The 15,737-nt window shown below is 39.6% G+C and overlaps 1 protein-coding gene across 1 annotated transcript in view; it reads left to right on the top strand.

Moving 5' to 3' along the window:
- The window catches only part of EP300 (E1A binding protein p300), a 75,994-nt gene that overhangs the window by 40,330 nt on the left and 19,927 nt on the right, over nucleotides 1–15,737 (top strand). The window contains exons 11-21 of the mRNA XM_014543838.1: nucleotides 1,622–1,699; nucleotides 2,134–2,243; nucleotides 4,096–4,233; nucleotides 5,084–5,521; nucleotides 7,022–7,201; nucleotides 7,437–7,581; nucleotides 9,576–9,694; nucleotides 11,364–11,603; nucleotides 12,021–12,109; nucleotides 13,653–13,733; nucleotides 15,522–15,578. Of these exons, the coding sequence (XP_014399324.1) occupies nucleotides 1,622–1,699; nucleotides 2,134–2,243; nucleotides 4,096–4,233; nucleotides 5,084–5,521; nucleotides 7,022–7,201; nucleotides 7,437–7,581; nucleotides 9,576–9,694; nucleotides 11,364–11,603; nucleotides 12,021–12,109; nucleotides 13,653–13,733; nucleotides 15,522–15,578 (1,675 nt within the window). The remainder of the gene's footprint in view (nucleotides 1–1,621; nucleotides 1,700–2,133; nucleotides 2,244–4,095; nucleotides 4,234–5,083; nucleotides 5,522–7,021; nucleotides 7,202–7,436; nucleotides 7,582–9,575; nucleotides 9,695–11,363; nucleotides 11,604–12,020; nucleotides 12,110–13,652; nucleotides 13,734–15,521; nucleotides 15,579–15,737) is intronic.

The raw sequence follows: 15,737 nt of genomic DNA, 5'->3' as shown, positions 1-15,737 counted from the left end.
ACGGGGGGCGGGGGCCGGGGCCAAGGCCCTTGTTTGAATTTCATGCATTGGGCCTCTAGTAATGGTAGAATTGCACAGAAGTCACAGTAGCATAATTTATACTGTGGAAACATCAGAAATATCCTAAAAGTACCCCAGCATTTAGCTTGGCGTACCCATGCATATTATTGACAGGAGAAAAAGTTCCTCTTATATTAAGTGAAAACTTTTTTTTTTGTAAAGTGTATGTGAATACATAATGTGGAAGATTAAAACTATTAATAGAGGTTTATCTCTTTTTGCTATGTTCTCTAAATATTTATATAGTGAACACAGGTTACACATTAATTTTGCAAGTCTTGCACAGTTGCAGATAAAATTATATGACAGTGTTCAGCATTCTTCGGTTTTCAATTTGACTATATCATTGTTTTATTAGGAGCAATATTAGTGATAAGTCCTTATGAATTTAGTAACTTGAGTTGCAATAAGCCACATAGTTGTGGGATCATTTTATTAAATGAACAAAAGTGACAGTAAAATTTGAGAGTTGTCTGATGTGGTGGGTTTGTCTTTACAGCACAGTGTGCCACAAGTGTTCCGAAGGCTTGAGCACACAACACTGGGTCGGGGGTGTACGGGATAGAACTGGTTCACTCCAAGCATTCTGCCTTCCCCCCAGGGCTATAGAAATATTATTTTCTCTGTGCACTATGGTGTGAAATGAGTTGGGAATGTTGCACCAGAGGATGTGCACATAATCCAAGAAAATGTTAGAACCTTATATATTCACTAGAGGCCCGGTGCACGAAATTCTTGCACTTGGGGGCGGGTCCCTCAGCCTGGCCTGTGCCCTGTTGCAATCTGGTATCCCTTGGGGGATGTCCTAAGCCGTCAGTTGGACATTGGACATCCTTAGCACTGCCACGGAGGGAGGAGAGGCTCCCGCCACCGCCGCTGCACTCACCAGCCGTGAGCCCAGCTCAGAGCTTCTGGCTAAGCAGCTCTCCCCCTGTGGGAACGCACTGACCACCAGGGGGCAGCTCCTGCGTTGAGTGTCTGCCCCCTGGTGGTCAGTGTGCGTCATAGCTACCAGTCATTCTGCTGTTCGGTTGATTTGCATACTAGCCTTTTGTTATATAGGATATTTTAATTATATCTATTTTTTGTATTTATTTTAAGAGATGCATAATATGTAATGCTGTATAATAAGTATTTTATTTAAAGCCAATATTCACAGCATTTAAAAAAAACATTGGGGTACACAATCAAATTTTGTTACTGGGCAAAATCTGTGGCCCTTGTCTCTGGAGGTATTCTGCTGCATACAAACCAAAGAATCTGGCTTAGTTAAATAATAGCATATTAAGTGCTATAATAGCATTTTTTCTTTAAGATCTTCCTGTCCATACTGAAAGCACCATAGTTCATAAAGGAATGTACTAAAACCTTTTGGAGGCATTTTAAAAAATATTTCAGAACTAATATTTTCTTCTAGTTCCTGTTTTTTGTTGTGTGATTCAGACCAAATTCTTTAAAATATAACTAAAAATATTATGTGGGTTTTGTTTGTTTTTTCTTTTAAAGGGAAAGAAATCTAGCTGAAAGATGCTTTTCTAACCATTTCTCTATTCCACTCTAGACGGCCCTTTACCTGATCCATCTATGATCCGTGGCAGTGTGCCAAACCAGATGATGCCTCGGATAACTCCTCAACCTGGTAAGTTATGGAAGAAAACCATGCATTTTTTGTGACCTCTATCAGAGTCCCTGGTTTACTACGAGATTATACTTGCACCTCGATTTCTTGCCCCAGGCCAGTAGTAGATATCATAATTGCTTGCCTGAGAAATCTGAAAACCTTTTGGTGTTTGGAGCCCAGGGAGGAAGGGAGGGGTGAAGAGCAGGTTGGCTGGCAGGTTGAGAGGCAAAAGACATTAAAGTGGTCAAGCATCCATTTAAAAACAATGGGCCAATATGGAATTGATGATAACAATGCCCCTCTGTTGCTATTGTGAATTACACAGATTCATTCACAGTTGAAAACAGGTTCATTTATTTGTCCTTATAAAATGATGTAGAATCAGAAATAAGACCTGTCTTTTATTCTTTGATCCCATGAAAGTGTTCAGATCTAATATTTTACACTTACAGGTTTGAATCAATTTGGCCAGATGAATATGCCCCAACCCCCTATTGGGCCCCGGCAAACCTCTCCTCTTCAGCACCATGGACAGTTAGCTCAGCCTGGAACTCTCAACCCAGTAAGTTTGGCCTGTTTGGGTCATCTCTTTTGACCTTTACCCGACAATTTTAAAATCCTTTTTTTCTTTGTTTCTACTTTTTATATAAAAATTCTGACACTTGCTTAAACAGCTGACTATAAGTGATTCTTGTGTAATTCTATTTTATTCTATGGCCCTAATATAGACATTATTAAATGAGTATGTGTTTCAGAAATGAGAATAAATAGGCAGTGAACACTAAAATTAATTTTCACCTTTCTCTCTCTTTTTTTTTTAATATATTTTATTGATTTTTTACAGAGAGGAAGGGAGAGAGATAGAGAGTTAGAAACATCGATGAGAGAGAAACATCGATGAGAGAGAAACATCGATCAGCTGCCTCCTACACATCTCCCACTGGGGGTATGCCCGCAACCAAGGTACATGCCCTTGACCGGAATCGAACCCGGGACCTTTCAATCCGCAGGCCGACGCTCTATCCACTGAGCGAAACCGGTTTCGGCTCACCTTTCTCTTTATCTATAAATTGTTTTTTCAGAATTTATCCTACAGAAATAATCACTGAGATACTAAAAGGATATACTTTGAAGAAAATTTGTGTGAAAGATGTTACATTATATACTCTCTTTTGAAATAAAACCATATCCTGAATGTGCATTGGGGGGTTTGTTAGGTCAAATTATGGTACATCTGTAAATTACAATGCTCTGTGTCAGAACTTATATAATGGCTTGAAAGCTTTAAATGGAAGAACCAGGTTTCTAAAGTGTGTGTGTGTGTGTGTGTGTGTGTGTGTGTGTGTGTGTGTGTGTGTGTGTGTATGTGTATCTATATCTATAGATATAGATAGATATAGATATATAGATATCTATATCCTGAGAGTCAATATATATGTTAAGAACTGTCTTGATTGTAATCTATATAAAATACTATAGGAAAGATTTGCTTCCAACTACTGTTCATAGTCATAGTATTGGAAAGCTTATAAGAATGGCCAGTCACCTTTTGCTGGAATCTCAGTGTTTGGTAGCTCATACACTTTTACATAATCACCTCTTTTCTGTAATGCCTGTCTTCCCTAGGAAGGTAACTGTCTTTTGCAATGGAGGGGCAGTTGCCTGTTCTTAGAGACTGGAGGAAAAGGACTCTTAACATCTCATTGCTCCTATTGCAAACTCTAAACCTATTATCAACCTTTGGTTGGCCTCAACCCTTACCTTGTCTTTGCATTAGCTAGTGCCTCTAATTCCTGAGCCTCTCTAGCATTGTGTAGCATAATGTCTTCCATATTTAATGAGGAGGCTTATTAATCTTCATTTTAATATGTACATACCGTTCTTAGATTATGGCATTTTGGGGCCTTTGGTACTCCATAATTCTTCATTAAAGGCCTGTATTTGTTTGAGATAATTTTATAAATGAAATGTAACAATTCATTGGGGACCATGAATGCTACACCTTGTTCAGCACAACTTGTAATATTTTACTTTTTTGTACCCATTATGGAGTCTTACTATTTACTCTATTACAATATCACTGACATAAGCAAAGAGCAAATGTCTCCTGAAATTTTTATTCATCCTTCTTCCTTAAGCAGAGTTTGTGAAGAAACAATTACCTCTATCAGAGTTCTAGGTGCAGTTGTGTATCAGAGAATTCGTTTGTCACCTCTTGTAATTTCTCTAAAGTAGGCTTAGGTAAACTGTGAGACTCCTCTATTATCTTGGCATGAATACAACTGTTGCACCACTTTCTTCCTTTCTTGCCCTACCCCACCCTCCCCATATCAGGGCCAGACCAGTTGGTGATTCCAGCTGCTCCAGTAAAATAACTGTAATGAAGCAATTTGGTGCTGTGTTTTTGTTTGCAGCCTATGGGCTATGGGCCTCGAATGCAGCAGCCTTCCAGCCAGAGCCAGTACCTTCCCCAGACTCCGTTCTCAACACAGGGAATGAATGTAACGAATATGCCTTTGGCTCCGCCTGGAGGTCAAGCACCAGTGTCTCAAGTATGTCTGACAAATGGATTTTCTTGGTTTTGTGATTCTTGAACCTGAACCTCTGGTCTAGGTTTTATACAGGGAAGGGTGGCAGCAATCGTGGGTAAGAGTAGATGATTTTTTAAAAGTTTTTATTAAGAACAGTATAGCCCTAGCAGGTTTGACTCCGTGGATAGAGCATTATCCTGCGGACCGAAGGGCCCTGGGTTCAATTCTGGTCAAGGGCATGTACCTCGGCTGCAGGTTCCTCCCCAGTCGGGACCCTGGACAGGGCACATGCAGGAGGCAACCAATCGATGTGTTCCTCTCACATTGATATTTCTGTCTTTCCCTCTCTCTTCCACACTCTCTAAAAAGATGAATGGACAAATGTCCTCGGTGAGGATTGAAAAATAAACAGTATAGACATGTGGTATTCTGAACAGTGAAGTGAGTACTCTGTGGCATAGCCATGTTAATTGTTATAAACCAGGAAAGAAATTAAATTGATAGTATTAACCATTTTTTAAAGTAATGAACACATTAAAATGAAATCTTGTTACAACTGCTGTGCAGAAGGAAGAACTCTAGCTGAAGAGAGCATAGGAAGGCCAAAATCCACTGTATATGTGTACTTACCTGTTCCATGCCCCTATAGAGACTGAGGCCATTCAGCTGAATTTTTTGACGTTTACTTAATTGTACTATATTATACAAAGATATATGCCCCCAATAACAAGTTTTATCACATTTTTAAATGGAGGCATTCATTGCCATTTTTGTTTAATCAGTTTGTGTCCTTAAATGCATATAGCCTGCCTATGTAAATATTGCTTTAATTCTCTTCTTAATTTCCATCTTATGTTTCTCATTTTAACAGGCACAAATGTCCAGTTCTTCCTGCCCTGTGAACTCTCCTATAATGCCTCCAGGGTCTCAAGGGAGCCACATTCACTGTCCCCCTCTTCCTCAACCAGCTCTGCATCAGAATTCACCCTCTCCTGTACCTAGTCGTACTCCCACCCCTCACCACACTCCCCCAAGCATAGGGGCTCAGCAGCCACCAGCAACAGCAATTCCAGCCCCTGTTCCTACACCTCCAGCAATGCCACCTGGGCCACAGTCCCAGGCTCTGCATCCACCTCCAAGGCAGACACCTACACCTCCACCAACGCAACTTCCTCCCCAACTACAGCCTTCACTTCCTGCTGCTGCTTCAGCTGACCAGCTGCAGCAGCAGCCTCTCTCACAGCAGAGTACGTCGGCGTCTGTTCCCACCCCGACGGCACCACTGCTGCCTCCACAGCCTGCCACTCCAGTAAGCAGACTTGGGTTTGGGTGGGATTGTTTCAACTGTACTGTGGTGTTAAAGTACTTCTGTGCTGTGTTAATTCTCTTGTCTCTTGTTTCATCTCTTGTTGTCTGCCCAGCTAGACTAGATTCGACTTTCTTTTCTTTCTTTCTTACTTTCCCTACCCTTTTTACTTTTCTTTTTTCCTGTTGTAGTACCTAGCATACATGGAGTTCAGAGATTTTGTTTAGGTCTGATGTTGACCATGCTGTTTCATGTTGTATTCTGAGGCTTTAAGGCATATAAGGGGACCATGAGGGGAGAGACTCAAGTACATTTAGTATACTCACATGAATTTTAAAGAATCTTTTTCAAATAGTCTGAGCTGTAGTATATGAGGGCAAATGAACAAAACAAAATCATGGATTTATGAGTGTTTGTGGTCCTAGCCAAGGTTAGAAAATTATGATCTAAGATGAGAAAAGTATGGGCTTGGAACAGCTTGTAGCTTCCTTGTGAGAGGCTCGTTTTATATATAGTAGACATCTAAATTCACATATAATAGTTGCATCCTTACTAACAGAACTCGATGGGTGAAGGCTTAGAACCTTCTACTTGATCACTGATACTGTTTTCGTTCTCTGTCAATATTGAGCTAAAAGTCTACTTTATAAAACACTGTTCATTACTGACTGGTTCATCCTGGCCTTTGATGGGCAAGGGAGGGCAGAGTGCAAAAGGAAACTTGATTTTATTCTACGTAGGGTAGTTCCTGAAAATACTAATCTCTCATTATGAGGTTTCTTATTGGAAGACTTTAGAGAATGGACATTTACCCTTTAGAATGTGATTATTCCAAACAGCCATGCAGTATGAGGGTTCATTATATTCTACTTTTCTGTACATTTGAAATGTCCTAATGAGAAGTGTTAAAAACAAAACAAGATAGGCAGTCATCCTTTTTTCTTTTCTTTCCATTTCTGTATAAATGTGAGCTCCTCTAGGCAGTCACCTCTGAAACCTTCACCCCTCACACACTACCACAGAATGAGAATCAACAAAAGCCAGTTGATGGCTCTTTTATGTGCAACTGGTCAACCAGTATTTTTAAGTCCTAAATCTCCTGTTCTAAAGCATAATTTACGCTGGCCAGAGTGACTTGGTTGAGCGTCATCCCATGTACCAAAGGGTTGCTGGTGCAACTCCCAGTCAGGACACATACTTGGGTTATGGTTTTGATCCCCAGCTAGGGAACATACGCAAGGCACCCAACCCATGTTTCTCTCTCACATTGATGTTTCTCTTTCTCCCCTCCTCTCTCTAAGCATATCCTCGAGTGAGGGTTTAAAATAAAATAAAGCATGCTTTATTACAAGGGGATGAAATAGGCAGTAAGTGAAAGCTCTATAAAAGGATGTAATGATAACAGCCTAGAAATAGGGGGTTAACCATGCCATCCTATTGTGTAGCTTAAATTCTGGTTGTATAATTGGCAAATTTTTTGTGTCGTCCCCCTTCTCTGCCCAGCTTTCCCAGCCAGCTGTAAGCATTGAGGGGCAGGTGTCAAACCCTCCATCTACTAGTAGCACAGAAGTGAATTCTCAGGCCATTCCTGAGAAGCAGCCTTCACAGGAAGTGAAAATGGAGGCTAAAATGGAAGTGGATCAGCCAGAACCAGCAGATACTCAGCCAGAGGATATTCCAGAGGTGAGAGTAGGGCAATTACTGTGATTTGGTAAGGAACTCAGTCTAGAAACCCAATTAAACATGTTACAGGAACGTATTCTGATAATTAAATCTCATTTCATTGATTTCCATTTGAAAAAAGGGTCTTCAGATACTCATGGGGGCGGCTAGGGGAGACGATGTAAGTCAGTCAGTGATCTTTACTGCTTCCAGTTGCATGTCTTTGGAATACTAAAATACCTACCTTGCCTTTTAGACTAAAGCAGAAGACTGTAAAGTGGAACCTACAGAAACAGAAGAGAGAGGCACTGAAATAAAAACTGAGACAAAAGAGGAGGAAGACCAGCCAAGTACTTCAGTTACCCAGTCGTCTCCAGCTCCAGGACAGTCAAAGAAGAAGAGTAAGTCTCGGGCTCTGTGTTCCTGAAGGCAGGGACCAACAGAACTTGAGAAAAATGGGATCAGGCTTCTTGGACCTCTGAAATGGACTCTAATGTGATTTCATTAAGCTTGGAGCCCTTGTCCTGGTCTTTTCATTAACTAATGTTGGAAAAGAATTTATTTACTTACTTTATTTATTTATTTTAAGGTATATTTCCTTCCTGGAATTACTGGGTCAGTCATACCCATCATTTCTTCAGGGTTGGGTGGTTAACACCCTGTCAAAATTGTATTTTCCAGAGGAGAGAAATTAAGTAATATTCTTGAAATGCAAAAAATAACAGCAATAATAACATCGTTAACCTACTGTGCACCAGGCATTATGCCACACAACTGCATTGTCTCATTTGATAAGTTTATAAAAACTCTGATGCTGTTGATCCCATTATACAGGCAGGAAAACTGATGCTCAATAAGTAACTTGCCCCAGCTTACTCAGCTGCTAAGTGAACCCAGGTCAGCTATGCAGTCTCTGCTTTGAACCACCCTGCTGAATATTGATGAATCAAGTCAACAAAGCAGTGCTGCTTAACGCAGTGTTAAACTCAAACATTCCCACAGAAATTAACTAGTGTAGGACTAGAACTTCCTGTAACTCTAGTGACCTCTTCAGTGGCACAGAACAGACAGGGCTTATCTCAAGGGAGAGTCTCCTGGCTCCTGGAGAGGATGTTTATAAAAGTGTTCCATTAATGTACTTTAAAATGTTGGGGTTAAGAAATTATTTTCACTTAAAAGTAAGGTTGTATATATTGAGGAGTTGTTTTAATGTGGGCTGCAACAAACCCAGTCTTACTATTCGGATTCTCTTTAAAACAGCTAATCACACAAGTTTGCTCAAAATCTGTTTATTTTGAATACAACCTAGTATGAGAGACAAAAGAAGCCATCTGTTTGTCTGATTTTTCTTTTTATGGCAGCCCCCATAATGAGGTCAAAAATACCTGAAGTGCTAACATATATACCCTCCCGAAGATAAAATTTATTTGTAAATAGTAGAAATAAGGCCTGTGCTCTAAGTGTAATTTTAAAGCTCAAAATTGGACCTTTTATGGCTAGCTTCTTGAATGACAGCTTAAACTGATTCCATTTGGGACACACGTGCAACTCTTTCCTGACTTTTGCAAAACACACTTGAACATAATTTGGTAAACTGAGTCCAGTGTTCTGGCAATAACAATTTAGTCTGTTTCCTTAGACTTAAACCCAACATTTGCCATTAAAATTGTAAATATGTCTTCCTCCTAAGTTCTGAAACACAATGAGGGACTATTCTTGGAGTGCTTCTGATACCTTCAGCAATAAGACAATACCAGATCCAATTTCTAGCTTGTTAAACACTGATGTTGTGAATGAGTTCTTTCTATTCTTACTTGATAGCATCCTCCTCCTCCTATATTGTTTTGACAAGTCTCTTAATAAATTTTTGGAAGGTTTGGGATTCTTTTTCTACTTGGTCAAGACCATCTTAACTACCCTGGCCATTGTGGCTCAGTTGGTTGGAGCATCGTCCCATACACTGAAAGGTCATGGGTTCCATTCCAGGTGGGGCACGTACCTACGTCCCAGGTTCAATTCCCGGTCAGGGCACATATACCTAGGTTGTAGGTTCCTTTCCGGATGGGGCACATACGAGAGGCAACCAACCTGTTTCTCACATTGATGCTTCTGTCTCTCCCTCTCTCTAAAAAATCAATGAATGGGTCCTTGGGTGAGGGAGAAACAAAAAATCTTAACTAAATTTCTGACTGAAAAATTAGCTGAGCCATAAAAGGTGTTTAAGGATTACAAGACATGGTGTTTTGAAGGCGCTACCCACCCTTAGTGATACTTCCATGGGGACAACGTAGGCATTTTTGTATTTTGTGATTCTTGAGATATATTCATAGCTTTGACTTGAACTTTTTCTTTTTTTATGGTTAATTGGTAACTAATTTTAAATGTACTCTTAAAGTTTTCAAACCAGAAGAATTACGCCAGGCACTGATGCCAACATTGGAGGCACTTTACCGACAGGATCCAGAATCCCTCCCCTTTCGTCAACCTGTGGACCCTCAGCTTCTAGGAATCCCTGTAAGTATGTGGTGGCACTTCTGATTTTGTTTTTTAACTTGTTAACAGCTTTATTCAGATATAATTCACATATGGTGTAAGTCATTCATGTAAAGTATATAATTCAATGGTTTTGTGCATTCACAGAATTATGTAACCATCACCACAGTCAGTTTTGGGTCATTTTTACCAGCCCACCAAAGAAAAGAAACCCCATGAGCAGTCATTCCCATCTGCTTCACAGCCGCCACTACCAGTATCCCCAGTCAACCATAAGTCTGCTTTCTTGATTTGTCCATTCTGGACATTTCACTAAATGGAGTTATACAGTATGTGGTACTTGTAACTGGCTTATTTTCACTTAGCATAATGTTTTTAGGGTTCATCCTGTTGTAGCACAAGTCAGTATTTCAGTTCTTTTTATGGCCCAGGAATATTCCTTTGTGTGGCTATACCATATTTTCTTCACCAGTTTATTTTTTGTTAGACATTTGGGTTGTTTACACATTTTTTACTGTTGACACTGGTGCTGCTGGGTATATCCGCATCAAATTTTTTTGTGGTGGATGTTTGTTTTTTTGTTGTTTTTAAAAAAATATATTTTTATTGATTTTTTACAGAGAGGAAGAGAGAGAGACAGAGAGTCAGAAACATCGATGAGAGAGAAACATCGATCAGCTGCCTCCTGCACACCCCCTACTAGGGATGCGCCCGCAACCAAGGTACATGCCCTTGACCGGAATCAAACCCGGGACCCCTCAGTCCGAAGCTCTATCCACCGAGCCAAACCAATCAAGGCAGTGTGGTGGATGTTCTTATTTCTCTTGGATATATATTCAGTGGGATTCCTGAGTCATATAGTTTATCACTGGAGTAGCAATATTTTTTTTTTTACGGAAAAGATAGACCCAAATTAGCTTCATCAGCTTTTATTTTAGCTTTTATTTTTTTAAACTGGAAGACCTTAACGGCCTATTTCAATCGGCTGCTATCTTAAGTTCTCCAGAGGATTTTTGTGGAGGTCTTTTGTTTTTTACTTTATTTCAGAGAGAGGGAGAGAGAGAGAAAAATAGAAAAAACATCAATGAGATTGCCTCCTGCATGCCCCTACTGGGAATCGAACTGTGACTCCTGGTTCATGGGTGGACGCTCAACTTCTAAGCCACATCGGCCAGGCAACTTCATCTGCTTTTAAAGTTGCCTTTACACCAGTCTGCTAGCAGGTTCCCTTTGAGGATTTTAAGTAGTATTGAATAAGGCAGTGGAGTGCTGCGAAGGGTGGAAATCCGTCGGGAATTCCCTCTGCCACCCCCCACCCGCCTATATTTCTCTGTGGCCTTAGATGGAGCACTGATGTTGACTTAGTTTCCTTCTAGTACTAAAATTTTAGGGTCTTTAAACTGATTGCACTTATACTATGTGGTAAAGCACCTGCAGTTGTTTCTGTAGACCATAAGCCTGGCATATGGAAAGTCTGTGGTAGCTCTGTTCTCTGCTCTTTCCTTTGACCTGCCTCACATCTCTGTAGACTAATGATTTAAAGGGTGTTGGATCAATCAACTCTTCTGAAATATAGACAGGTCAAAGACTCAACATTACCTGGAAATTAATGATGATAATAGGAAGATAGGCTATCTACCTTAAATATACTGAGACTTTGAGTAATGTTGCTTGGTGTTATTTGTCCTAGGATTACTTTGATATTGTGAAGATCCCCATGGATCTTTCCACCATCAAGAGGAAGTTAGACACTGGACAGTATCAGGAGCCCTGGCAGTATGTGGATGACATTTGGCTTATGTTCAACAATGCCTGGTTATATAATCGGAAAACATCGCGGGTGTACAAATACTGCTCCAAGCTCTCTGAGGTCTTTGAACAAGAAATTGACCCAGTCATGCAAAGCCTTGGATATTGTTGTGGTAGAAAGGTAAGAATTTTTGCACAGATAATTATTGTGTTGAAAACTTGACTAATTAGAATCCTGAATCATTAGATTATAAATTCATCTGGAGTAGGGATTTGATCATAACCTCCTGTGGGTGCATACCACCTGTCATGTACTGGTTTGCCTGTGCATACCAATTCACATTAAGCTCCTCTTGTCCTATTGAGTTCTTTGGTAAGTCATGAGAGGATATGACCACTAAGTCTATTCACAGTGGTGAAATAATACATTAGTAAACTAGAATGGTTTTAGTTCTGTGAACTGTCTTGGAAACAACAAATTATGATTAACACAAATGAGAATTAAGACTTCACTGACTTGGTTTTTTATTTGCCCATGTAAATATTCTAGCTTGTTCTTCAGGCCTGTGTACTATTTAATGAATGGTTTCTTTTGCAGTTGGAATTCTCTCCACAGACACTCTGTTGCTATGGCAAACAGTTGTGCACAATCCCGCGTGATGCCACGTATTACAGTTACCAGAACAGGTAAGCTTGACCATGTGTGGCCCATGATCCATGTGTGTGCTTGTCTAGAGAGTGCATGCACATGGACCAACACACATAAGGTCATGGTTCATGTGTAACTTGCTTGAGAACAACTGTATAGCACAAGTTCTAGTTTTGCAATTTGCCTTTGTAGAAATACACAGTTTTATAGCAGAAAGTAGCCTTGCGTCACTTGTCTGGGCCCTGGCTTATAACAATACTAGTGTCCCAGTGCACGGATTTGTGCACATTGAAAAGAAACTGATTAGAAGAAATATTTTAATATTGCTATTTGCCCTTTCTCTATGATGTTTCCTTTTGGGCAGTAATTACAAAAATTTACTCACTGTTATCTTAACCATGATTCGTCTCCTGTTTTCAGTATGGGTTTGGGAGTGTTTACTGTGGGCTCAGAGACAGTAAAGAGCAAGGCTGGTGATTAATACTCTTCTATAATAAAACCAAGCCCATGGTGGTGTTTTTTCTGAACTTGTGTGCTACAGATGTAGTCCTAGCTTTGAAAGAGTCACTTAAACTTTTTGTTTTGTTTTATTTACAAAAAGTTAGGTGCACTCCCTTAGTGCTTTGTAGTCATTCGTGTCCATAGTGTTTTACTGATTAAAACCTGGAAAAAGTGGGTCTCAAGTTGTTTTAAGCACCTTATGTTCAAAAAATCAAATAACAACCAGCATGAAACTTCTCATGCTACAATCTTAACATTCATACCATTTTTGTATTTTTAACATCAATTTACTTTGTACCAAGGAATCTACACACACCACTGCCTTCCTTTTGTCTTTTTAACTATATCAGTTGATGGTTACAATCCGTATTTAACTGCTTGTGCAAACTTTTCATTGAAAAACGTGTGGGCTTTTTTTTTAATGTGGCTTCCTTGGGATCAAAAAGAAAATTTTTTCCAACCCACAGTTGTTTTTGGATTAGTTGTTCCCTGGTACTGTATCCATAATGGATTTTTTTTTTTTTTTTAAAGAAGTGGGGAGAAGTGTGTGAAAATAATGTTTAGGTAACAGGATGGCAATTATTCTCTCCCCAGTATATTCTCCTTCCTTCTTCTGATTAATTTGTATCAATTAGCATTAATTATTAAAATGAAGGGTGTAGGTCTGTGTAAGTGAAACTTTTTTATTTGCTACTTGTGATCCCATTTGAGATATTTAATGCTAATCTGTGCTTTGCCTTGGCTTTCTGCTTTGTGTTGTCTTGTCTTGCATTTAATGTTGTTTTGTTATCCTGCAATCCCTCATTTCTTCGTTTGTTTTGTTTTTTGTTTTGTTTTTTCCTCCCTCATGCTTGTCGTTGTCTGCATTTGGCTTTGATTGCAAAAAAAACAAACCAAAAACAAAACCCATACTGTGGGGCCCATAAATCTGCATCATTGAATGTCCTTGTCGCCGTTGATGACCTGCTCTCTGCTCCCGTCCCCCTCCTTGGCCTGCTGTGATTGGTGGCTTCGTTGCTTGGCTTGGGCTGTGTTGTGTGAACGGAACAGTTCACCCCAGTATGGCCTTCTTGCCGACAGGTATCATTTCTGTGAGAAGTGTTTCAATGAAATCCAAGGGGAGAGCGTTTCTTTGGGGGATGACCCTTCCCAGCCTCAAACGTAAGTACCTGCTGCTTTTCAAAAGTGCCATCTTACTTGTTTGTTTTCAGGTGATTATGCTCAGGCTTCTGAGTAGTCTTGGATTATGCTGTCCAATATGGTAGCCATTAGCCACAGATGGCTACTTAAATACAAACTAATTAAAAGTAAATAAAATGTAAAGTTGTTTCTCACTTGCACTTGCTACTTATTAAATGCTTAATAGACATCTGTGGTTAGTGGCCGCCATATTGGTTAGCACAGATAAAGTTTTTATCGGTTCTGTTAGTGCTGATAAAGGGACTACATTAGTACTGGGTGGTCATTTTAGATATATTTCTTCTATAAGGAAACACTCAGCTTCTTTCCTAAATGTTGAAAGTATGTAGTGCCAGGGAACTTCATTATTAACAGTTTTGAATTTGAGGGGAATTGAACAAAATCTTACAGCCTTCTCATCTTAGATAATAATACAGAAATCACTATAATTGTGAATAGCATTAAACAACCTTAGGGCTTTGTTAGAGTGACTTAGAGACTTCGTTGGGCTTTTTGAGATCTTACAAGTTCTTTTTGGTAAATGCCAAGGAAAAAAATTTTCAAGCATGTCCCAAACTGCCTCATTGTACTTGTTTTTTTGTTTTTTGTTAATCCTCACCTCGGTATATTTTTTCCATTGATTTTTAGAGAGAGGGAGGGAGGGATAGAGGGAGGAAGAGGGGGAACATCAATGTGAAAAAGACATATCGATTGCTTGCCTCCCACACACACCCTGACTTCGGCCAGGGCTCAGAGTACTTCTAATCTCTGAGATTTAGACAAACATTGTATTTCAAATTTGGACTGTTTTAGGAAGAAAGAACTGTTTTGTATACTTTTAATATTCTTCAGCTTCTTTTCTGGTTTAACCCATAATAAACAAAAGCTGCTCCGAGCACTTTAAAAAATTATGGAATTGTGTTATGTTACTAGTAAAACAGGGCTTCTTTGAAAAACTGATTAATTTTTCCAAATTGGGCTTTTTGAAGTTGCACTTTAACTTTAATCACCATTGAAGTACAATTTAGTACAGTCAGGCTTTGATCTGGGGAGTAGGTACTAGGTCCCTTGAGCCTTATGGAAATTTTCTGACCTTTGGCTAAACCAGGGAAGTCAGGACTCTAGCTAGGTTTCCCTGATGCAGGAAAGGAAGGCAGCCTTACTATTGGCACTGTGGAGTGTCTTACCACATGTTCTCACAGTGCATCTGTGGCTTTGAAGAGTGAAGAAACCTCCTGCTGATGCTGCAGGAGTGCTGTGGACCTGAAAGTCTAGGTTACTAGCAAGGTCTACTTGTGCTGCTGGTCTTCAGAGTAGCAAGGCCTCGAGCCATGTAGAGATGTATTGCTAGACTGTAACTAGTAGGAAACCGTTTAAATGTGGAAGTGCCCTCATTTTTGTGAAGAATCACCACAGTAGGCAGAGTTGGGCCCCCTGAAGTTTATCCTGGATGGAGAATGGATAAGAGTGTTAGCTTCTGTATTTGTGAGGCTGTCAGTGTGTGTGATGTGTCAGTTCCAGATGGTTGGGAGGCCATGTGAATATTTTTAAATAAATACTATAAGGAATTTTAACCTTTAAGACTAAAATATGTTTTCTTGATATTGAAATTTTCTATTAATATAAAAAGTTATTTGACTAGACTTCCCTGGAAAATGGACTTAAATAATCCACTTATCATATGAGATTTGTTCCTTGGGATAGAACGGTGGTCAGAATGCTCACCTTTCTACATCGCTTTTTCTCATTGTGTCCCTCTTCTCTCTTTAGTACAATAAATAAAGAACAGTTTTCCAAGAGAAAAAATGACACACTGGATCCTGAACTGTAAGTAGATTTCCTTGAATAGTCAGTACACTTTGATTTTCCTTTCTTCCCTTCATTTTCTTGGTTTGCATGGCCAGTGAGATGATTCTATATCCTTGGGCTGAATCTACATACATACAACTAACATAGATGGTAGAAATGTAGATGTTTACATTACAG

Source organism: Myotis brandtii, unplaced genomic scaffold (genome assembly GCF_000412655.1).
Source record: "Myotis brandtii unplaced genomic scaffold, ASM41265v1 scaffold339, whole genome shotgun sequence".
In the NCBI taxonomy this organism is placed as follows: Eukaryota; Metazoa; Chordata; class Mammalia; order Chiroptera; family Vespertilionidae; genus Myotis; species Myotis brandtii.
Note: the sequence above shows the minus strand (reverse complement) of the source record. Positions and strands in the feature narration are given on the sequence as shown.